At 47.5% G+C, this 24,131-nt stretch overlaps 3 protein-coding genes across 5 annotated transcripts; all 3 read left to right on the top strand.

Moving 5' to 3' along the window:
• Positions 1–241: 241 nt before the first annotated feature.
• haus2 (HAUS augmin like complex subunit 2) lies at positions 242–2,901 on the top strand. 2 transcript variants are annotated; one of them, XM_084013549.1, is made up of 7 exons: positions 242–323; positions 1,462–1,548; positions 1,650–1,748; positions 1,838–1,907; positions 2,145–2,277; positions 2,524–2,632; positions 2,714–2,901. In XM_084013549.1, the coding sequence occupies exons 2-7, from the start codon at positions 1,462–1,464 to the stop codon at positions 2,825–2,827; spliced, it is 612 nt and encodes a 203-aa protein (XP_083869675.1). In that variant the 5' UTR covers positions 242–323; the 3' UTR covers positions 2,828–2,901. The 2 variants fall into 2 exon arrangements, with proteins under 2 accessions (XP_083869675.1, XP_083869676.1); XM_084013550.1 differs by lacking the exon at positions 242–323 and adding an exon at positions 330–591.
• Positions 2,902–3,250: 349 nt separating this feature from the next.
• On the top strand, positions 3,251–6,794 carry lrrc57 (leucine rich repeat containing 57). 2 transcript variants are annotated; one of them, XM_084013419.1, is made up of 6 exons: positions 3,251–3,371; positions 3,655–4,084; positions 4,238–4,373; positions 4,468–4,736; positions 5,156–5,341; positions 5,596–6,794. In XM_084013419.1, exons 2-6 carry the CDS (start codon positions 4,001–4,003, stop codon positions 5,635–5,637), a joined length of 717 nt encoding a protein of 238 aa, XP_083869545.1. In that variant the 5' UTR covers positions 3,251–3,371; positions 3,655–4,000; the 3' UTR covers positions 5,638–6,794. The 2 variants fall into 2 exon arrangements, with proteins under 2 accessions (XP_083869545.1, XP_083869546.1); XM_084013420.1 differs by lacking the exon at positions 3,251–3,371 and having other exon boundaries at positions 3,500–4,084.
• A 643-nt stretch (positions 6,795–7,437) lies between these two features.
• tyro3 (TYRO3 protein tyrosine kinase) lies at positions 7,438–16,964 on the top strand (the record flags this gene model as incomplete). The annotated part of the gene is made up of 19 exons (XM_084013039.1): positions 7,438–7,840; positions 9,142–9,325; positions 10,156–10,256; positions 10,384–10,554; positions 10,976–11,062; positions 11,194–11,309; positions 11,492–11,672; positions 12,241–12,383; positions 12,589–12,727; positions 12,811–12,934; positions 13,013–13,104; positions 13,475–13,570; positions 13,773–13,853; positions 13,953–14,045; positions 14,121–14,242; positions 15,308–15,417; positions 15,688–15,847; positions 15,944–16,080; positions 16,538–16,964. The coding sequence occupies exons 1-19, from the start codon at positions 7,783–7,785 to the stop codon at positions 16,962–16,964; spliced, it is 2,622 nt and encodes an 873-aa protein (XP_083869165.1). The 5' UTR covers positions 7,438–7,782.
• Between the last annotated feature and the right edge of the window lie 7,167 nt (positions 16,965–24,131).

The raw sequence follows: 24,131 nt of genomic DNA, 5'->3' as shown, positions 1-24,131 counted from the left end.
TGGAATGCATGTGTATGTACATGTGTTAATACACAGATGTCACATAACAATGTTAACAGTATTATTATAGTACAATATGGTATAGTGTAATATAACACGATGTAGTATAATCTACTAAAGTCTGATGTGTTTCTGGACGAGTTCATCATCATACATGGTGGAGGAGGTGACGCTCCTGCAGGAGGCCACTCTGTCCAGCAGGAGGCAGCAGCGCGACGGCTGCCGCTAAACCCAACGAAGAAGAAGAAGAGGAAGAATACAAAACATCCGGCGGGTCCGGTTGAGTCGCGGTTCGGATCTCAGGAGCCTGAAGTCGTTAGAAGGTAAGACCGAGGACGCGTGCCTCTCTTCGGCTTCGTGTCCGCCATTAACGAGCGTTTCCCGCTCCGTCTCCTCGCGGCGAACTGCGTTCACGAACCCGTCACTTCAGAGAGACCTCGATCTCCATTTTAACACACGAGCCGTTAAAAGAACGAGTTTCCGAGAGTTGACGGACCTTCAGTTCGGCATAACGGAGTTCCACACGGACCACCCGCGAGGCTCCCTTACGTGTTTCCGGTTGCTGGAGGCTTCTTCCACCGTAACGTCACCGTAACCAACCTAACGTAACTAACCTGACGTAACTCACCGACTAAATAAAGTTAAATTAAGTTAGTTACTTACCACTACTTACTTATTTACCAGTAACTAACTTAACGTAACTGGCATAACCGTAACCAACCTAACTTAACTAACTTAACGTAACCTACCCTAACCAAGTTAACATAACTAACCTACTGTAACCAACTTAATGTAACTGATCTACCATAACTAATCTAACGTAACTAACTTAACATAATTAACCTAACGTAACCAACTTAATGTAACTGATCTACCATAACTAATCTAATGTAACTAACTTAACATAACTAACCTAACGTAACCAATTTAATGTAACTGATCTACCATAACTAATCTAATGTAACTAACTTAACATAACTAACCTAACGTAACCAATTTAATGTAACTGATCTACCATAACTAATCTAATGTAACTAACTTCACATAACTAACCTAACGTAACCAATTCAATGTAACTGATCTACCATAACTAATCTAACGTAACTAATTTAACATAACTAACCTAACGTAACCAATTTAATGTAACTGATCTACCATAACTAATCTAACGTAACTAACTTAACATAATTAACCTAACGTAACCAATTTAATGTAACTGATCTATCATAACTAACTTAACATAACTAACCTAACGTAACCAACTTAATGTAACTAACTAAACGTAACCTTAACCAACCTAACTTACGTCTACGTGTTTCAGATTATTCCTTTACGTCCCCGAGTTTCAGAATATTTCTTTACATCCGTCCCATGTTTCAGATTATTTCTTATCGCCCCGTTTCAGATTATTTCTTTACGTCCTCGTGTTTCAGATTATTTCTTGACGTCCCCTTGTTTCAGATGCTCCAGTGGGACTTGACCCCGTTCTCGGTGACTCCGGCTGCCAGCCTGTTGTCCAGATGTGTCTCCAGAGACGTCTTGTCTCAGGTCGGAGGTTTGGCTTCTTTAGACATAATAATAATAAACATCACAGTTGTGTTTCAGACTCGCCAAAACTGTAAATAACGTACGTCTCTACCTGTCCACAGGAGGAAATAGACGTTGCCTCCTCCAGGCTGAGCTCCACCTTCTCCTCTCACCTGCACGAGACTGAGCAGCGAATCAGAACGCAGAGACAGTTGGACCAGGTAGCTCCACCATCACCAGCACACTGGGACATTAAATGCAAAGATTTCTGGTTTCCTCATTGAAGAATCTGTCTGTGTGATTGGTTCAGCTGCAGATGGAGGTGGAGCTACTGAGGACGGAGAAGGAGAATGCCGACGTCACACACAGTTTCTACCTCAGTAAGTTTCTGCTCACCAGAGATCTGATGAAGACCACCGACGTCCCGTCCTTCCTCGCCTACTCTACGTCTTCATCAATTTACGCCTTCATCGCTTACTTTACGTCTTTGTGATTTACTCTACATCTTCATCACTTTAGGTCTTCATCACTTACTTTAGGTCTTCGTGATTTACTCTACGTCTTCATCACTTACTTTACGTTTTCGTCACGTACTTTACGCCTCTCGTCTCTTGCAGCTCGGAGGTTCCAGATGTTGCAGGTGTTCTGCGGTCACCTGCAGGATCTCCTGAAGGAGCAGAACCGTCTGAGGCAGAGACTGATGAGACCGCTGGGTCGCACCAACCTGCCCGTTCAGGCTCACCTGCACAGGTGGCTCAAATCAATGACAGGCTAGTGAGGAGAGGTGTCCAGGCTTCTGATTGGTTGACCTCTGCTCCAACTGAAGATGCAGTCAAATAGTCTTATTAAACGCTATTTAATGTGACATCTGGTTGTAAATATGAAGTTAACTAAGAAAGAAAGCTCCTGCAGGGTCTCAGAGTTTGGTATCCTCGTATCCTACCAGAGTTTGGTCTCCTATCAGAGTTTATTGTGACGTCCCTCTCTCTGCTCCAGGTTTGTGATGGACCTTGTGAACCAGCTGCTGGACTTCATAGAGACTCTGGAGGAGAAGCTGAACTTGGTCCGCTGCAGTCCGGCCGCCGGAGACCAACTCGCTCAGCTGGTCAGTCACATGACGTCCCTGTGTACTGTGTTTGTGTCGAGTACACATAGTGAACCCTCGGCCTCTCTCTCTCTGTATCAGAACACCTCTCTGGACCAGATGCTGGCCAACGTGGCCGAGGTGGAGGACTTGTCTCGCAAAGTTCTCCGGAAGAAGGAAGTCCACAGCTCGGTTGGACTGCCACCATCCTCGTGATGATCATTATTATTATTCTGTCACATATTGAAGACTTGTTTTTTTTTTGTAATAAAATCTGATTTTAGTAGAAACTTGTCCTCCTGTGTTTAAAAACCAACTTATGTTCGGACAGATGTTTTCTGAATAATTCTAAATCATTATATTTATACATAAATATATGATATATTTAATTATATATAAATAATTATATAAATGTAACTAGTGAATACTCGAGTACAAATGTATCATCATAATAATAATAATATAATAATAATATATTATATATAATAGTATTACTTTGTCCCGCCGGTGGAGAGTATAGATCTCACTATATACCGATAGGTGGCGGCAGAGCGACAGGAAGCTGTTTGTCAGCCACCAATAATAAACTCAAGAGGAAGAAGTGTCGTTCCCCTTCCCGCTGTTCCCATTGGCTCACAGAGTGACGTCACTTCAGGGAGAGTCGTAGAGAGAGCGGACGGTAACTCGCTCGTCTTCATGCGTTTACGATTTAAAGTTCCGGACTAAACGCGACTTTTACTTTTTCCCGCGGCGCCTTCAAGTAAGTGAACCGACCCCGTTTCCGGTTTGTTGAGCGGTGTCTTTGTCGCGGCTAACGTTAGCAGGCTAACGCTGCTATGCTAACGTCAGCTCCGGAGTCACACCCGTAAACATTGTGTGTGTTTACCGCCTGCTTGTCGGGTTATTTTGTTAGCTGGTTACACAACTAAACAGCGTGTTCATTATCGTTCCTAATGATGACGTATTATCGTTAATAACGAGCCGACGGCCCTAGCTACGGCAGCCTGTTGCCTGTTGTTGATGACGCGCACTTTCTTCTGCAGGGATTTCACCGGCTTTATCCAACACAGAAGAAGAAGAGGACCAGCTCTTCTAAAGCCGCCAGCTGGTCCCGGGACTCGAACCCACACCAACGTCCCTGTCGGATGTGAACCCTGAGATCAGCGAGGTGCATCTTCAGACAGACAGACAGATAGATAGATAAACGGACAGACAGGCATCTAGACAGATAAACAAACGGATAGACAGGCAGGCAGTTGGCTAGACAGACAGAGAGAAAGGCAGGCGGAGAGACAGATAGCTAACCAGACAGACAGGTAGGTAGATAGCCAGGCAGACAGACAGGTGCGTAGATCGGCAGACAGACAGCTACCTGGCTGTAGGGTCCAGATGGGGAACAGTGCACTGAAGTCCCACCTGGAGACCTCCCAGAAGACGGGGGTGTTCCAGCTGACAGCGAAGGGCCTGGTGGAGGTGAGACAGGCAGCTGTTGTCTCACTGCGTGTCTGATCGTTGTAGTAATGATAATAATCTGCTGGCTGATACAGTCCTGCTGCTGGATATTAGATGTGAACGTCATGTGACGGGTCAGCTGATCCGTTCTCTCCTTCCTTGCTGTGGTTTCAGTTTCCAGAGGAGCTGCAGAGACTGACCAGTAACCTGCGTACCGTGGACCTGTCGGGGAACAAGATCGAGGTTCTCCCCGCCTCCGTGGGGAACTTCCTCCTGCTGAAGAGTCTGACGCTCAACGCCAACCGACTCGGTGAGCGCAGGACAGGAACCGCTCAGACCTGGTTTTGGTGTGATCCGGCTCACTCTGTCACACTAACTCCCCAGATGTTTCTCTCGGTCCTCAGCCAGTCTCCCCAGTGAGATCGGGAAGCTGAAGAAGCTGGAGACCCTGAGTCTGAATGGCAACCGGATCCAGCAGCTGCCCCCCACCGTGGGCCAGCTCAAAGCTCTGCGGACCCTCAACCTGTCTGGAAACCAGATCACAGAGTTCCCCTCCGGACTGGGAACCCTAAGGCACCTGGACCTGCTAGACCTGTCCCGCAACAAGATACGCAACGTCCCTGCAGCCGTGTCAGAGCTGCAGACCATTGAGATCAACCTCAACCAGAACCAGGTACCCCGAGTCTCTCAGACCTCCACGTCGGTCCAGGTTCCATTCTGAATTAGTTTTCAATACATCTGTACCTGTTTATAATAATCTGACGTCTCTATACTGAGTTTATGAGATTTCGTTCATATTTAAAACCAGATTTCACATTGAACAGCGTTTTATTCGATGTTTCTGTCAAACAGCGCCCCCGCTGCCTCATCAGTAACCTGTCAGGTGGAGAGTGGTACTGCAGCAGGGAGACAAACAGCGTTTAATTAATGTTTCTGTAAAACAGCGCCCCCGCCTGTCCATCAGTACCCGTTCAGGTAGAGAATGGTACTGCAGCAGGGAGACAGAAACCCAATGATAATAAATCCAGATGAAGTTCTGTGAGCCTGAAGTCCAGGTTCCAGATCTCCAATAATCCAATCCTCCTCATCCAGATCTCAGGGCTGTCGGAGGAGGTCTCCCTGTGTCCCCGTCTGAAGGTCCTCCGTCTGGAGGAGAACTGCCTGGAGCTGTCCTCCATCCCTCCCTCCATCCTCAAGGACTCCCAGGTGTCCCTCTTCTCCGTGGAGGGGAACCTGTTTGAGGTGAAAAACCTCCGAGACCTGGAGGGCTATGACAAGGTCAGAACCACTTCCTGTCACGCTGCATTCAGGGCCCGTGGGGGAAAACTGTGAGATCATAGCACAGCAGCAGGTCTCTGATGGTTTATAATGGTCTCTGGGGGTTTATAATGGTCCCTGGGGGTTCTGGTGCTTTATAATGGTCTCTGGGGGTTTATAATTGTCTCTGATGGTTTATAATGGTCTCTGGGGGTTTATAATGGTCTCTGGGGGTTCTGGTGGTTTATAATGGTCTCTGTTGATCCCCCCCTCAGTACATGGAGCGATTCACGGCCACCAAGAAGAAGTTTGCTTGAAGACCCTTAATGCTGAGTCTGGACCTCTCTGCGCCACATGGGGGCGGGGTCAGCTGAGAGTCCACCCACCTTTGCCGCCACCAATGCTGCTTCTCCTGCAAAAACAACCCAGACGTCGTCACAGAGCCGGGACAGTCCTCCTCACAGACCCCTGCCCCCCTGCTGGACTACAGAAGGGGAAGAAGACCTGCTGCTTCCTTTGACTTTACCAGAGAGAGAGGAGCGAGAGAGCGAGCTTCACATCTACCACCACAGAAGAAGAAGACGGAGCAGCTTTTTTCCAGCTACAGAGACTCAGGGATGTGTTCATTTTAACAGTCACTCTTTTCTTTCACCTGTAATTCTCCGCAGGAAGCTGAAACACTCGATAGAAAGAGATCGGTTTGAAGGCGTAAACCGGACGTTCGTACCAACGAGGTCGTGTTCCCGTATACGAAGTTTAAACAGCTGATTCCAGTTAAACAGATCCGAGTCTGCTTCTCGGATCTTTCTCAGTAGAAATCACTATCATGCACGGAATTAATTTAATTCATAGCATCAATAAAAGGATTTAGTTGTTGAGTTTATAAATGTGTCACCATGGTGACGTGAAATCAGGCTTATTACTAATAAACTCCTCTGTTTTACATCCTGTATGAATATGTATTTAATGTTTAGAAACCAAGTATCCTGGCTCGTCTAATTCCTGTTTCTTGTCTGACTGGTGTACTTCCTGTCTGACTTGTGTACTTCCTGTTTTGGCGGCATGTTTTAAACGCGTTGAAGCACGAACTAACAAACGCACGGTAAAGGATAATGTTTTACTTTTTGCTCCGGTTTGTTCACAAGCTCTCCCGATTTCATTGATTTCAACATTATTTATTTATTTGTGCAGATTTAATACATGATCAGTGATCTAATCTTTTACCAAAATAAAAGCACTAATACTACATGTTTAATTTATTATTTTGACACGTATTGTAGAATCACAATGAGATTTTTACTGAAATGAAATACAAATGGTGTTGAACTATGTCAATCTCATGTACAAGTACCTCACATCTGGACAGAGGAGCCAAAAGTACAACGTCCTCTACTCCAGTAGAAGTACACATACTTGTGTTCCAAAAGAACTCTGTACTCAAGTTAAAGTGTAAAAGTACTCCCAAGTAGAAAATATAATATTAATATATTACTGAAATGCATTAAAACGACTTTAAAAAATGTGAGGAGTAGAACGTATATGGTTTAACATTTGTGGAGCATGCGCAGTGAGTCCTGCGTCCTTTTTTCCCAGCACACATTCAAACACGCACACACACACACCTCCCCCTCCGCATTCCTCGGGGAGTTACACCAACTAGAGTCAAACTAGACGACGTCATACACACTTCCGATTTCCTCGCAAATTAAAATGTAGTAGTAATAATACTGTTTTTTTCCTCTTTTTCTTTTTTTATTAATTTTTTTATTGAAATTGAATTTGGAGTAAGTTTTACAGCACAGCATATATACAGCATTTTTCTTTTCTTTTAAAATAAAACGATGAAAAAATAAACGAATTATAATAAAAAAAAAACAATAATCGTTATATATACCTACCTCTCTATCACATATATAGGGCTGGTTTTTAACAATAAAAGCACGGCATGTTTGAAACGTTTAAAACAGTATCTTTTGTTTTCTAGTGGCAGTTAACGTCGGCTATGTTAAATATTTAAAGATGTAAACATAATATTAATGTAGAAGTATGCGGGTAAGCATCAGCATTCCGTTACGTATATGTCTTTTATTTTGAAGGCGTCCCTTCCCGGCGTGTATCCTAATGAGTGTAGCTTGACGTCACTCGCGTCACTCGGGAGCAGCAGCGGGACGTGCGGATGACGAAGTGTTTGGTTTACCAACAAAAACTTCGCTGGAACTTTTCGTCGTCCTCGCGGAACAAAACGTCCCCTTCTCTACCGGCTGGTTTTCCCGCCGAAATGGTTCCTCCTTCATGAATTCTGCGTTTTATGCTCCGAACGGCCACTTCTCTCCGGTCCGGATCCCGCTGGTCCTGCTGGGAGCGAGGCTTCAGTGACGGAGGGGGAGGTCCGAACCGAGCCGAACTGAGCCGGTTCACGTGAGAGAGTTTATAAACAACCGAGCGACCGACACAATGAGAAGATGAAGCTGGTCCTGTGGATCCTGCTGGTTTCGCTGCGGACTCGGGACGCGACCTGCGGTGAGTGTAGATCACCGTGTGTGTGTGTGTGTGTGTGTGTGTGTGTGTGTGTGTGTGTTCATGGTCACGTGATCGCAGCTTGCTCGTAAAAACCTATAAAAAAATCATTTATCATTAGAGATCAATTATCTCATTGAATAAGTTGCTTGATGGTTCGTTGTGTATGTGTTGAATTTAACCCTGAAATCATACCTCACTTCCTGCTGGAGGAACTATTCATGGTAGTGGTGAGGAGGATGGGGTCCTGGGGGGTCTCCTCTGTGGTGGTTCTTGGTGGGTCGGATGCACCGATACAGAACGTCCCATCGTGACTCAGTTGGATTCACACTCTGGACACATGAGACCAGGCTAGTCCTGGACCAGGATTAACCCAGGACCCACTGCACTCTCCTGGTCTTAACGGCCAGTCTCCTGGTCTTCCTCCACAAAGGCGCAGATAGTGGTCCTGGTGCTTGGTTGATGCCCTCCTACGGTCCTGTCCAGGTCACCTGGTCTAACAGCCGGTCTCCTGGTCCTCCTCCAGACTCTTGAGACTGTGCTGGGAGACTCAACAAACCTTCTTGTGACCCTGTGGATCCTGGAGGAGCTGGTCTACCAGTAAACCTGATTGGCCTGCAGGTCCCGCCTCATGGTCCAAGTATTAACTAGGACACCAGCAGAACCAGGACTAGAAGAGAACCAGGACTAGAGGAGAACCAGACAGGAAGTTGGGGCTCAGTGTTAACATCATGAAACTTTATAACAGTGAGATTTTAAACACAGGCGCCTTACAAAGACTGAATCAGCAGCATTACAAACCACCTGCAGGTCAAAGGTCAGACGTCACAGCTGACTTTTGATTTGCTGAAACATTTAAAAAGGAACGATGAAAATATAATAAAACAATAAGTGTCTCTGTGAATAACATCGAACAAACAGCCAGTGTGATGCAGCTGTGAGTCACTGTGTGTGTGTGTGTGTGTGTGTGTGTGTGTGTGTGTGTGTGTGTGTGTGTGTGTGTGTGTGTGTACACAGCAGTGCGTTGCTGCGGCAAACATTCACTCGATTTATTACGTTGTTTTTTCTCTCTTTATTAATGTTAAAAACCAAAGTATTTCTTCTACGACAAACTGAGTTTGTGTTACCGTGGCAACGGTATCCTTTTTATTTATGAATTGTATCTACTATAATGATCAATATATCTACTGTAATGATATCGGTAATTATATATATATATATATATATATATATATATATATATATACCATTACTCAGTGTGTGTCCTGTGACTCAGCGATGACGAGCGTCTGTCTCTCCTGTAGGTGTAGTCTTCACCAAGCATCCGTCCAATCAGACGCTGTCTCAGGGGAACGCGGCTCGGCTCGGCTGTGCCGTCCAGGGTCTGACAGAGCCGGACATCGTCTGGATGAAGGACGGCGAGAAGCTCTACAGCACCGACCAGATGTTCATCACACTGGGAGAGCAGCACTGGGAGACCTACCACAGGTCCAGTACAGTCCACTACACTCCACTACCCCTGTACACCAGTCCATCAATCAATAATGTTCATCAGTCCTCCAGCTCCTTCACAGTAAAAGCCCGAGCCTCTAACCTTGGAGTGTGTAACAGTGTTCTCTGTGTTATTATGTAACAACAACCTCCATCAGTCGGTCACATGATCAAGTGAGCCTCTAACCTTGGAGTGTGTAACAGTGTTCTCTGTGTTATTATGTAACAACAACCTCCATCAGTCGGTCACATGATCAAGTTCTCTTCCCTCTGATGATTCCTAACCTTCTTAAAACGGTTAAAAACATCATGAAGTCTGGTGGAAGTCAGAGACCTGATGCTGTTTGATGATTCAACAAGTCGCCAACCGTAAATACAGGCAGCTCCTCCTCCTACCCCTCCTCTTCCTCCTGATCCTCCTCCTCCTTATATATATATATATATATATACAGTGTATATATATATATATATATATATTGTCCCTCCTCCTCTAGTTCATGACTCAGCGAAACATGAACCTTATCTGTGATGTCAGTAAACAAGCTGCCCTCCCCCTCCCTCTCTCCCCCTCCTGCTAGTCACTAATGCTAATGCCGTTTTTAAAGGTTCAGTAGGTGGGTTTTCCAGATGACGTACTGTCCCTTTAAGATCCGCGCAGCGATCCATATCTCACCTCGATGTGTTCAGGTGATTTCAGTGTTCGTTTACTAGAGAACCCGCCGACTGAAACGTGACTTTTCCAATGTGAATCCCGTCGTTTCCAACGTGAATCCTATCGTTTCCAATGTGAATCCCGTCTGATGTTTGTCTTTGTCCCGGGTCCACAGCGTGAAGTCGGTCCAGCAGCAGGATGCGGGTCAGTACTGGTGTGAGGTGGACTCCCAGGGCCTGACCTTCTCCTCCGAATCCGCCTGGATTACCGTGGAAGGTAAGGGACCCTGAACGCATCACTCGTGTCACTTGCAACATTTTTGGAGACACCGTGTTTTCCTGTGATCCCTGAACGCATCTGCAGATTTCCCATCATGCCCCTCTGCTTCCTGTCTTCCTTGCAGGCGTCCCTCACTTCGTGCGGGAGCCGCAGGATGTGGCGGCGTTCCCTGGCGTTCCCTTCAACCTGACGTGTGCCGCCATCGGCCCCCCCGAGCCGGTGGAGGTGCTGTGGTGGGTGGGGGGGGTCCAGGACGGGGATCCCAGACCGTCCCCTTCAGTACTCCACCTCCCAGGTCAGAGCGTCAGAGAGGGCGGGGCTCTTGTTGCCATAGTAACTGTGGTGCTACGGGGACGGGTCAAAGGTCAAAGTTGTGAAACTGATCATGTCATCAGTCATCGATCATCGGTCGTCTTTACAACCTTATTACCTCATCAATACGCAGTTATGTACACACACACGCACGCACGCACGCACACACACACACACACACACACACACACACACACACACACACACACACACACACACACACACACACACACACACACACAACTTGGCTGTATTGATCGTCTACAAACAGGATGACATCAGCTCAGCAGCTGTGGCGTCAGATGGGAACCTGTCGGGGGATCTGGATCCATCTGGATTCTGAATCTAGATTAAGGACTGGTCCTTCCTGAACTCAGGACTTGTCTCTGTCTGTCTGTCTCCAGGAGTGAACAGCAGTGTGAAGTTTTACTGTGAAGCCAAGAACGCCAGAGGAATCTCCGTCTCCAGGACAGGAAGTCTTCACATTAAAGGTGAGTTCACCTGATATAGATATAGATATATAGATATATAGATATATATATATATATACACCTGTTGTGACTAGTCGCTGTTGCTCAGCTGTGATTGGATAATAACTCTTTGGGGGCGGGCTCTGTGTCAGTGTTGCCGGCGGCGCCGGTGGAGCTGCAGGTCCTGAGGATGATGGACAACAATGTCACGTTGTCTTGGAAACCAGGATTCACAGGACACTCTGAACTGTCCACCTGCATCGTCCAGGTAACACACAAACACATGCACACACACACACACACGCACACTGATCAGAAAATATATAAATTAATAACCACCAGTTTTTTAAATCTCCTCCTCCCTCCCTCTCTCGTCCTCTCTCTCTCATCCTCTCTCCTCCTCCCTCTCTCTCCTCCTCTACCCCCCCCCCCCCCCCTCCTTGTCCTCAGCTGTCGAGGCGGTCGGTCCGGAGGTGGGACCTCCCTCAGCAGGAGGTTCAAGTTCCTCCTCACATCCAGGTCTTGTCTGGTCTGAGGAGTCATTCCAACTACAGCGTCAGAGTCTCCTGTGTCAACGAGGTGGGGGCATCGCCCTTCGGCACCTGGCTGCACTTCCAGACCCCCGAGTCAGGTGAGAGTCACCATGGCAACGTACTGACCATCATGTGCGGGTTTAAAACGACCTCAGAGCTGCTGGTTTCCTGTTTTCTCTGCTTCAGTTGGAAGCTAAGAGCTGTTTGTTGCTGTGTGTGTGTGCTTGTGTGTGTGTGTGTGTGTGTGTGTGTGTGTGTGTGTGTGTGTGTGTGTGTGTGTGTGTGTGTGTGTGTGTGTGTGTGTGTGTGTGTGTGTGTGTGTGTGTGTGTGTGTGTCCAGCTGGATGCGGTCCAGTGGATTCCAGTCCTTCCAGTACAATCAGCTTTTTGTCTGTGTCCTAAATCCATTTACAAAGCTTCTCTGCAGGCTGAGTGGCTGGTCTGAGGTCAGTGTTCAGGGCCGTCCCGCTGCAGCGCCACCTGGTGGCTGCAGAGTGACGGCCCTCAGCTGACTCAAAGAGAGACCTGACTCTCAAAGAGAGACCTGATCCTCAACGGGTCTCAAAGAGTGACCTGATTGATCATATTAACTGTGATCTTGTACCGCTGTTGCTCCATGATAAACCCTGTCCTGAGACTGATCGTGGCCTGTGGTTGCCCCCCCAGTGCCCGCGGCGCCCCCCAGGAACCTGACCTTCGAGCTGTCGGAGCAGCAGCTGGCTCTGAACTGGGACAGACTCCGGGAGGAGGACCTCCAGGGGAACCTGCTGGCCTACAAGGTGCAGTGGACTCTGGGAGGAGAGCCACAGGTGAGGGGGGGTCAGATGGGGGTATCAGGATGTCCAGACCACAGGTTGACTAACTAACTGGTCCTGTGTGTGTGTGTGTGTGTGTGTGTGTGTGTGTGTGTGTGTGTGTGTGTGTGTGTGTGTGTGTGTGTGTGTGTGTGTGTGTGTGTGTGTGTGTGTGTGTGTGTGTGTGTGTGTGTGTGTGTGTGTGTGTGTGTGTGTGTAGGAGCCGCTGCTGTTTAAGGAGAACTGGGCCCAGCTCTCTGGGGGGGCCCGGTTCTTCAATGCCTCCTTCCAGGTGGCGGCCTGCACCTCGGTGGGTTGTGGACCCTGGAGTCCGCCGGTGCTGGTGCTGCCGGCCTCAGGTAGACCACATACACCTGACAGACCTGACGCCGCTACACTGTGTTCCTTGACTGACCTTATGATGTGGTCTGCCCCCTCACAGTGCAGGTCCAGGTCCCGCGGAGCCACATGTGGGTGGGTCTGCTGCTGGGCCTGCTGGTGGCCTCCGTGGTGGGACTGCTGCTCGCCGCCATCGCTCACCGCCGCGACAAGGAGATGCAGTTTGGGTACGTAAGTGTTTGTGGATCCCTCTGCCGCTGAAAGTAGTCCTGGTGGTGTCTCCAATGCTCTGCTTCTGTCTGCAGGTCAGCCTTTGGGCCGCCAGGTCCCGAGACTGTCTCCTTCACAGCGGTCCGATCCTTCAACAGGACCGGCACCGAGCTGCAGGAGTCTACACGTGAGTCACATCCTGTCCCTGACGGGTCCCCTTGATGACATCACAGACCTGTTTACAGGAAACATGCCGCCTCTATTTACCTGCTGCCTCTCGGCCAATCAGAGCATGTTGTGTCTGACCGCCTCTAGTAGCATAACGCACCACCGTGTGCTGCACAGGTGCATTGTGGGAAACGTAGGCAGCAGCAGAATGTTCGGAATCAAGGAGTGGACATCAGTGATGCTCATTAGATCCTCTTTGTTTTAAGAGTCTGACAGTATCTGTCTGTCTCTCTCTGTCTGTCTGTGTCGCTGTCTGTCTTTCTGTCTCTCTGTCTGTCTGTCTGTGTCGCTGTCTGTCTTTCTGTCTCTCTCTGTCTGTCTCCCTCTAGTGGACAGTCTTGGTATAAACGATGACTTAAAGAACAAACTCCAGGACGTCCTGATTCCTGATAGACTGATCACCCTGGGACACATGCTGGGGAAAGGTACACACAAGTACTCACAACTACTCGCAAATACACACATCTACTCACAAGTACACACTAGTACACACAACTACTCACAAATACACACAAGTACTCACTAGTACAGACAAGTACACACAACTACTCGCAAATACACACAACTACACACTAGCACAGACTAGTTCATGGGGATCTGGCTCAGTCTAACCCACTTCCTGTCCAGGTGAGTTCGGCTCGGTGCGGGAGGCCATCCTGAGGAGCGATGACTCGTCTGTCCAGAAGGTGGCGGTCAAAGTGCTGAAGTGTGAGTGTTTCTTCTTCTGTGGTGTTGTTGATCAGTGTGGTGACAGGATGTGATGAAACTGTGTGTGTGTGTGTGTGTGTGTGTGTGTGTGTTCTCCAGCTGACATCACAGCATCAGCTGACGTAGAACAGTGTCTGAAGGAGGCGGCCTACATGAAGGACTTCCATCATCCCAACGTCATCCAGCTGATCGGTAACACGCATCACATGTCACATGACCAGCCATCACACGTCAGACGCTTTGACTGACAGTCTTTCCCGTCAATAGGAGTGAGTCTTCACCGGCGTCCCGGTCAGCGGCTGCCGATCCCGATGATGGTTCTACCGTTCATGAAGCACGGAGACCTGCACACGTTCCTGCTGCTGTCGAGACTCGGAGAACGTCCTTTTGTAAGAGAACATTCCACGTAACGTTCCGCCGTTCTATTCACGTCCAACGAGACTCGGAGAACGTCCTTTTGTAAAGGCTTGGTTATGCTTCCGCGTAGTGATCACGCAATTGCCACGCAGTTGCTGGGAGACCGTGATGGTTCTGCGTTGGGTTTACGTGTCGAAATGCAATTCAATGCCACACCGGTAAAGGGCACTATGTTTTTTGTAAAGACTGACTGACGGACCGAGACTCTTGACGTATATCGTCGTTAGCCTCGTTATAGCCTATTTGTTTACTTTCCGGCTTTAAACGTCCACAATTTTTCAGAACTTGGTGTTTTATTTCTTTGTGCAAAAGCGACAAGGTGCAAGCAATAAAAGTAGCCTATTAAAAGTTTAAATGGCGGTGTTTATGAGTGGAAACCGGAAAAGCGGTCTCCAGCGGATGTAGTTAGCGGACCAATCACAGCCAATGCCGCTGCGTTGGTGTTGCGCTGGTGTTGCGTCGCGCGTCTAGGATTTTTGGGAGGTGCACGTCAGGCCCTTGCGTTGGACGTAAGGGGGGTCCGCAAGGACGTAAGGGGTCCGCAAGCCCCCTTGCGTTGTGTCAACGCGGAAGCATAACTATTCACATCCAACGAGACTCGGAGAACGTCCCGTTGTAAGAGAACTTTCCACGCAATGTACCGTCGTTCTACTTACGTCCAAAGCTAATGCTAATCGCTAGCACGCCGCATCTGTTCTGACTACAGTTAGCTTGGTGCTATAAAGGTCATAGGTTATCGTGAACAAACAGTTTAAACTCTTGAGAACGTTCGTGAGTTTGAGTTTTAATGCGAGGCTGAGATGTGGGAATGCTAGCAGTTAGCATTAGCAGTTAGCACGTGTCCCGGAACGGGTCGGGGCTCCTCATCACTAAACCGCCAGCACTACTGGTGGAACAGCAGGGTTCCACCAGTAGAGGGCGTTGCTGTGTGGACGTGAACCAGCAGTAGAAATACACATACTCTGGTGGTTTGGCCACTCTATACTCTTGTATTTGCGTATATATCTAAATGTATATATCCTGCCCCTGTCCACCAGGACTTGTCCCTGCAGACCCTGCTCCGGTTCATGTTGGACATCTGTCGGGGGATGGACTACCTGAGCAGCAGGAGCATCATCCACAGAGACCTCGCCGCCCGCAACTGCATGTCAGTCCACCAATCCGAAGGCTGGAGTCACTCTGAGGCCATGTCTCCTCATTTCCACTTACACACACACACTGGTTCACACCTTTAGTTTGGACTTCTCACTCCACACGCTCTCACAAACATCACTCTATTTGAAAAACACAAACAGATGACAGAGCAGTGACATCATCATCATCACAGAATAGAGACAGTTTTATCTTTCAAATGGTCATTTATTTAAATACACAACAAAACACACAATGTAATTTGTGTGTGTGTGTGTGTGTGTAGGCTGGATGAGAACATGGCGGTGTGTGTGGCAGACTTCGGTCTCTCTAAGAAGATCTACAGTGGAGATTACTACCGACAGGGATCCGTCTCCAAGCTTCCTGTCAAGTGGATCGCTCTGGAGAGTCTGGCCGACAACGTGTACACCACACAGAGTGACGTGGTACGTACACACACACACACTTTAGCTTCAGCTTGATCCTGCAGGTCCACCTGAAGTAGCCACAATATTACGTGTGTGTGTGTGTGTGTGTTTCAGTGGGCGTTTGGCGTGACCATGTGGGAGATCATGACACTGGGTCAGACCCCGTACCCCGGCGTGGAGAACTCTGAGATCTACGAGTATCTGATCAAAGGAGAGAGACTGAAGAAACCTCCAGACTGCAGAGACGACATGTGAGTCATACACACATACACACACACACAAAACTACACACACCTTAAAGACGCGTTCTCGCTCGCCATCAGACACGGACAACTCCCAGATCATACATCGGCGTGGTAGAGACCTGTCGATCAGCAGGTAAGCCCCGCCCCCTAAAGCATCCCCTGCTTTCTGGTCTGGTGGACTCTAAATGGACCATAATGTACTAAATGAACATCATGCTGGATTGAAGAAGACTTGAAACTAGAGATTGAGACCATAAACTCATGTTTACAATGTTTACTGAGATAATACATCAAGAGAGAAGTAGGACCATTTTCTCATAGACTTCTATATAACCAGAGAGGAGTCGCCCCCTGGTGGCCAGCAGAGAGGATGCAGCTTTAGTTACTTTCCTGTACTGTTAATTAAAGTTGAGTGTTGTGATGTGAACTCATGATGTCATCGTTGTTGTTGTGTGTTGGTCAGCTATGAGGTCATGCACAGCTGCTGGAGTCCCGTCCCTAAATGCCGTCCCAGTTTCCAGCATCTGGTGGACCAGCTGGAGGCGCTGTGGTTCAGCCTGAGCCCTGCCCCCCCACCCACGGAGCCTCTGCTCTACGTGAACCTGGAGGGGGAGGAGGAGGGGGAGCTGGGCGGAGGGGGAGGAGCGGCAGAGGAGGAGACTCGGACCGCCGGGGCCCCAGGCTGGAGCGTTGCCTGGCAACGTGGGGCGGAGGAAGATGAGGACAAGGACTGGCTGGTGGTGGGCTCCGGGGCCGCGAGGGCCATCGGAGGAGACTACAGGTACATCATCGGCCCCTGTGGAGCCCTGGAGGAGGGGGGAGGAGGAGGGAGGAGGAGTGGGGAGGAGGGGGGAGGAGACGAAGAGGATGATGTTGTCATTAATGTCTGACCAATCACAGCACTCCTCCCACTCTCACCTGACCGGACTCTGAGTCAGCTGATCAGAGAGGGACGTTCACTTTACAGCACCGAGCAGCAGCAGGCGGGTGGAGACTGAAGGTACTAACACACTGCAGGTACTCTGTGTACTACTGTGTGGACTGCAGGTACTCTGTGTACTTCTCTGTGTACTGCAGGTACTCTGTGTACTGCAGGTACTCTGTGTCTCAGGTAGAAAGCGAGTCCTTTAGGTCAACAGAAAGTACTAGTGGTCCCGTTGAGCTCCGCTGCTGTAGTTTCCTGTGTGTACTTGTACTACAGTGTTGTACTTCTACTCTTCGAGAACGTTAACTCGTAGATTATTCACTTGCAGCTGCGGTGAGATTTTAAATTAATTAGAAAACACATAAATTAATAAGTTTGTAGGTGATTTGATGTTTTCTACAGTTTGAACTGAGGGCTCCTGAAGGAAACACCCGATCTCACCTGGACCCAGACAGGAAGTAGAGGTGTGCTGCAGCGCTGCTAGGTTTTAAATCTTCTCACTGTTTAACTTTGTGATTCATGTTGAATCATCGGCTGCTTTAATCCCAATAATCACAGATCATTAATACGGCTGGAATTAATCTACAACTTTAATAACCATTTTATGACATTACGTGATAATTCAAACTGTTGTGATGAAGTTTTTGTTAAACTGATTTTTTTTTTTTTTTTTTACTTGTTTCGTTACATTTCCGGAGTTTGAAACTTCTGAAGTTCTGAGCGCAGACCACATTAGAGCTAGCATCTGTCGTTAGCGTTAGAGCTAGGCTCTGGCATTATCATTAGAGCTAGCGTCTGACATTAGCATTAGAGCTAACATCTGGCGGACGAGTTAACGTCTGGTGTTAGCATTGGCTTTAGAGTTAATGTGTAGCGTTAGCCTTAATATCTTGTGTTAGCATTAGAGCTAACATCTGGGGTTAGCATAAAGCTGGAGGGCGCAACGTTGCTGCTCTAAGTCCACTCACAGGTTCTAGACTCTGATACTGAAGTGGGTTTTCCTTCACGTCAGAGTTCTGGATTCAGGCCGTGGACTTAACGACTTCCTGTTTGAATGTAGCGACTTCCTGTTGCAACTTAATGACTTCCATTGAACATTTGAATGAAACTCCGTCTGGATACCAAGGGACAACGTCTGTTAACCATGTGTGTGTATAGAGATCAAACTTACTCCAGATCTGTACAAATGCCTGAATAAAGATATCTTTATGTCAATAACACACTCATTTGTGCCTCATTTAATTATTAATAATCCACATCAGCTGACCAGCCGCCATCTGAAACATTACATAATTTCCTAAAGGTAGCGGCAGACATGTCAAACACGTTAGCAGATAAACAACCTCAGGTGACGTGTCATTTCCTGTCGAAGCGGATTTAAACATAGTTTCTGTCGTTTTTCTACTTTATTATTATTAAAACCCTTTTGTTTTGCAGAGATGGAGCTGAAAACGTGACACCACCTACGTCAGAGGATCAATCACGTGCAAAACGTTTGTCTTGAGTTACTAGTGACTTCTGGTATTGGCCTGATTTTATAAGCACCAAAACTGCGCGACGGTTCAATTAAGAGCTGACGTGAGCTTATTGGTTCCTCGTTTGATCAATGATGACGTCAGTTTCCGGTCTGTGTGGCCGGCTGTTAGCCTCTGAGCTAACCCCACAATACAAATAAACCAGCAATCTTCAAATCATCTCGGTGGCGGCGATTTAACGTCGCTAACCGGAGGGGTATTCCACCAAACTCGCTAATTAAAGCGGCGCTTACCTGGTTAAGCCTGGTTAGAACTAACGCCAACTTCCACTTGCGGCTAAACCCATTCCATTAACGCATTTCAGCCGCGCCTTGTTGAGGCTTATTCAAGCCAGGTTAACGTTGTCGTGTGTTACGCCGTTCACGGGATATGAAGCCAGACCAGAACCGTGAATGTCGAATCATCGAGAAAATGGCAGAAAAGACCAGCGCAAAAATGATTGATGGAACTGTACGAGGAGTACAAACCCATCATAACCAATAAAGGGAATACTGTAGTGATAAATAAAAATCGCGAGGCTGCTTGGGCAAGAATTGCCGAGCGATTAAATACTTAAGTACCGTTAAGAGTAACATGTTCTAATATAACACTGACTACGAATTCTCCAACGTGAGGATAATGTAGAGGTAACGCGCCGGCTTTGCACGCGGACGGCGGTTCAATTCCCGACTATGGAAGTTTGTGAAACTTCTTTCTTTGGCAGGAACTCTCTCTCTCTCTCTCTCTCTCTCTTTTTTTTTTAGATAGGCCTAGTAAATTCATTGACCAACTCATTTATCTCAACAATTCAATGAACACATTCAATGAACTTATTAATGAACTCACCTGAAAGGAATTTATGTGGCTGGAAATTGCATGCAGCAATGCCTTTGTCATTGGGATATACATGCTATTAATAATAACATCTTTATGCCTATCATGTTTTTGCAAGTTATATTTGGGTTCTGGGGAAATTGTGTGACATATTTATCATAGTTAAGGTAAAATGTTGGTCTAATTCTCTGATCTAAAGACAATTATACAGGCCAAAAAAACAACAAAAAAAACACACGAGATGTCCTTGCCGGGATGTGAACCTTCGATGCCCACATCCGAGGGTAGGTGCATCACCACTCACCCAACTGGGGGTTTTAGATAATAATATGGCCAGTCGGTCTTAAACAAAATAAACTATTTATTCATATTTTTTTAATTGCAAGCATGTATTTTTAGACGCTTGATGAAAATATAGTCTGTTTGTACTTCATATATGTAATTTTGGTAATTTTTGGTCTTTCACGTGACGAAATCACGAGGACTAGGCTTGGCGGAACCTTCTGCTGGTACAGTTGTTTCCAACAGACGGACTTCTCTGAAACCCCCGCTAAAGTAAGCCCGCATACTAACGTACTGCCTACTACATACTGCGTTAGTATATACTGTATACTGCGTACTGAATGTGGGAATCAGTATGCTACTTCAGCAGACCGACGCCGTTCACACCGCAGTATGCAGTATGCAAGTTTCCCAGAATGCATTTCGTGGCGACCGGCAGCGGTAGTTGTAAAACAGGCGAAAAGCTGTTTTATTTCCCGCATTAGCGCTGTTATTATGTCACTTTATTAAATTTTAATATTTTTTCATGAGAGAAAGTAACCGTTTAGATCCCCAATGTGCGGTTAGTTTACCCAAATGACGGCTGTTTAGTAATTTGCCTCGATGTTTTCGGAGAAGTGAAGCTCCGGAAGGAGCGGGTCGTCTCAGAGGCAGCAGCCCGTCTCCAGAGGTGTTCCGACGGCCAACATGCGTCGTCGTCCCGGGGGAGACAGCAAGCCAGTTATCTTAACCGCTGTTTGTAGTGGACAGTATACAGTATATAGCGCTGTCTCGGGAGCTCTGCATGTACAGAAATCACCAAATATTAATAAAAAAAGTTTGAATTATTAACAGTACTTTTTTTCATTTCATATGTACAACAGCCTGGATTTCTATTGTACCTATATAGCTTTCGTCACAATAATCAAGTAGCCTATGCACTGTACTTATGTAAACAAATATAACAAATATAAACGGCGTACTGCTCCGGCGTTTGTTTTTTTCGTCCCAGCTCCGGCGTTTGTATTCCCCTGGAAACGCTCTCTTGCTCCGTCATTACTCGATTCATCCAGGCTCCAGCGCATTGCATTGTGGGAAACAGTAGGCAGAGTAGACTGGTCGGATGCAGACTGGAAATATTCTCCGAATCAGTACGACATCCGGGAATTTTACGCATACTGCAGATTTTGCTTTTGTTTGCATACTGCATACTACATTTTGGCCAAATCAGTACGTACTAGCAGTATAGTATGCGGTTTCGGATACAGCCTGATGGTTAGCCTGCCCCGGAGCAGGCTAGTTTGGTGGGATAAATTCCCATGGTTACTTAGCGGAGAGTCCCTCAAGTCACGTTGATGGAACGCAACTCTCGCTAAAGGTAGCGGGGCATATCGAAATTAGCCCGGCTTTGCGCTTAGCGAGTTTGATGGAATACCCCTCGGGTTCAAAACCGCCAAAACAGTCAAACGTAAACAACCCCCGCGTTAGATAAATAAACACGTCCGGCTAACAACGTGACGTGTTGGACGTCATTACGTCCGTAACTAAGCAGCAGCAGCTCCGGGGACAGCGGAGGCGCGTGACTCCCCCCGCCGCCGAGGCTCGCAGCTCGGGCGGAAACATCACGCAAGTCCGCGGATGTCCCGAGGCCGCACATGAGTGCCGAGAGACCGGCATCCGGATTTGGTTTAACCACCAAACAAGAGTAAATAACAAAGACATGAAGCGGCACACCGGCTCACATCTACTCCCGCGGTTCCCTTTAAAGGACCCGGATCTCACAAGCTGAACCGTCAAAAGGACCCGGATCTAACTAGCTGGACCGTTAAACGGACCCGGATCCCGTTTCATCACCAACATATCGACATATAGCATCAACATATAACTGTATCGGCTCCCTCTTGTCGGGACTCCGGACCGTAGAGAACGCGGTCCCGCCAGCCTCCCCGGTTGGACTCCATTTTAACTTCTAACTGTTGGTCCCGTTTAAACCGGAGGGACCCGGTCTGTCATGGCGTCCGTCCTCCCGCTAGTCCGGTGGTAGAGAGAGATGCGTCTCCGGTGTGGGGCGGAGGAGTATCAGCGTCCCGTCGGTCCACCTGCTTGTCCAGATAGCAGATAGCAGATAACAGACGGTCCGTCCTACCCGTCGGTGCCGGGATCCGCCACCGGGACGAGGTTTGAAACCAGGTGGCCGCAGCAAGATGGCGTCCGAGTCTGCGCAGTAGCGGAGGAGAAGACGGGCGATGACGCGACGGCGCGAGGACGCGGCATGTTTCCCCTCAGCTAGAAAAGACCCGCGATGCCTACGGAAACCGACGACGGGAAACGGACGCGAACGCTCGGATTTACGTTACACCGTCGACGCACTCGATGCGGTCCACCACGCAGAAGGTAATCCGGGTGCTGTTCTTGGAGCACGTGGTCGTAGTGGGTCGTAATGGACCGACCGACCGACGGGGGGTTGCTGTTAGATAGGACGCCATATCTGGGCTTGACATCAGGCCTGCTGCTAGCACAAGACATGCTGCTAGCTGGTCTCTGCTGGGACCACCTAGCACAAGACCTGCTGCTAACTGGTCTCTGCTGGGACCACCTAGCGCATGGACCTGCTGCTAGCTGGTCTCTGCAGGGTCCACATTTAACCAGTCTAGCTAGTCGAGATGCTAGTCTACTTCCTGGACTGGGCACTGTATAAATGTAGACTGGTCAACGCCACTGGTGAGCTCAGAACCAGGTTCTGGATCAGTTCTAGCTGTCTTACTGTTCTGGAGGGTGTGATAGTAATAAAGTCTCCATGCTACCTGATGGTGGTCGGCACACTAACAGGACTCACTGCCCATTGTTTTGGTGTGTGGTGGCCTTTCAGAGTTTATGGTCTCAAGCTAATAGTTTCAAATCTTCTTCAATCCAGCATGATGTTCATTTAGTCCATTATGGTCCACTTAGAGTCCAACAGACCGATTTTTCATTTTATTCAGTGTCGTATCACAACAAAAGTTATCTCGCACACGTTGAGTAGTCCATGGTAACGGGCCCAGCCAGCCAAGATGGATCCATCTCAAACAGGTCTCCGTAGACCAGAAAGCAGTCCATGATGAGCAGCATCACAGCAGGTGGAGCCACAATACGGTGCTCTGTTAGCAGTCGGGCGTAGCTCAGGACCTCAGCGGACTCTGCTGGACCAGAAAAGCATAGCCAGTCTCCCGCATAACTTAGAGCTGGTCCAAGGCAAACCTGAGCCAGCCCTAAGTGTAAGGGTTGTCAAAGAGGAACGTTTTAAGCCAACTCTTAAATGTGGGGACAGTGTCTGTGTTCCAAACCAGATTATGAAGCAGGGGATGTTTTAGGGGGCGGGGCTACCTGGTGATTGACAGGTTGCTACCACAGCGACGTCCAGTCTGGAACATTTTGGTCGCCTAAAAATGTTTTTGTGTTGAGTGTTTGGTTGTTCTTAGCTCCACCCTCTCACGTCACTTGTGGTTGAATTCAATGTTGCTTCATACTAGACAAAACCACAATATATATACAATATCAGGATTCTGGGAGAAACATGTTTCTTAAAATATTGCTCTGCTTGTTGCCTGATGCATGGAAGGAGATTACAGATTTACATTTTTATGTTTTTAATAATTAAACCTAATGCCAATATGCCTCCCTGGTTAACAAGAATTTCAGATAAAACCTTTTTAAAAAGCCTTCAGACAAGAGGTGCTTCAGACCAGGTTTCCTGTCTCTGGGTCTCGTGGGTTTGTCCGCTGCCCCCTTTTGGGAGACCAGCAGCAGGTCCCGAGTCACCCCACGTCTTCTTCCCATTCTGACACTAAAATTACATTATTAAGATGAATCATGATAAAGTGTTGATCTTTGTGTGTCTCAGTAATTATCACCAGAATAACTTGCGTTCATAATGTTCAATATGGCTGTTAGCAAAATCAAATATAAATCCGTTATTAAAATATAACGCATCCACACAATGTTCACAGCGCTTCCAAACAGGGTGGGCGAGGGAATACCTCAACACCACGCCCACTCAGACAGGAAGTGTGTACCATTTTCAAACCGGTGCTACAACTTAGCCCAGAATTAGCCAAGACTTCAGCTTAGGCTCTTAAGGTGGACTAGCTTTTAAGGTGGACCTGGAACTGATTTCCCAGCTCTGATCCTCTCCAACTACCAACTGAGGTTCTGGTCTCTTGTAGGTCTGTGCCCAGACTTTGAGACTATCCAAATACCAACATAATGAGCACTATGACTAGAAGCCTGAGTTGCTGACATAAAAATGCCATCTTAACCCTTTTGAGATCACAGCCCTGGTCATATTGTGATACCTATTAACAATGCAGAAAAATATTTTTTCTTCATATTTATGTATCAAAATCCCTAATTTTATTCTTCCTGTGAAACAAAATATGACGCGTGCTTACAGCAGCTAGAACCAACCAATAGTATCATGATATTCATCTATCCATTCATATTCATCCCATCAGAGCCAGAGAAGGCGGTGAGCTAATCTTTCCAAC

Source organism: Eutrigla gurnardus (assembly GCF_963514095.1).
Source record: "Eutrigla gurnardus genome assembly, chromosome: 7".
In the NCBI taxonomy this organism is placed as follows: domain Eukaryota; kingdom Metazoa; phylum Chordata; class Actinopteri; order Perciformes; family Triglidae; genus Eutrigla; species Eutrigla gurnardus.
The sequence above is the reverse complement of the archived record's forward strand: the minus strand, read 5'-3'. Positions and strand labels throughout refer to the sequence as shown.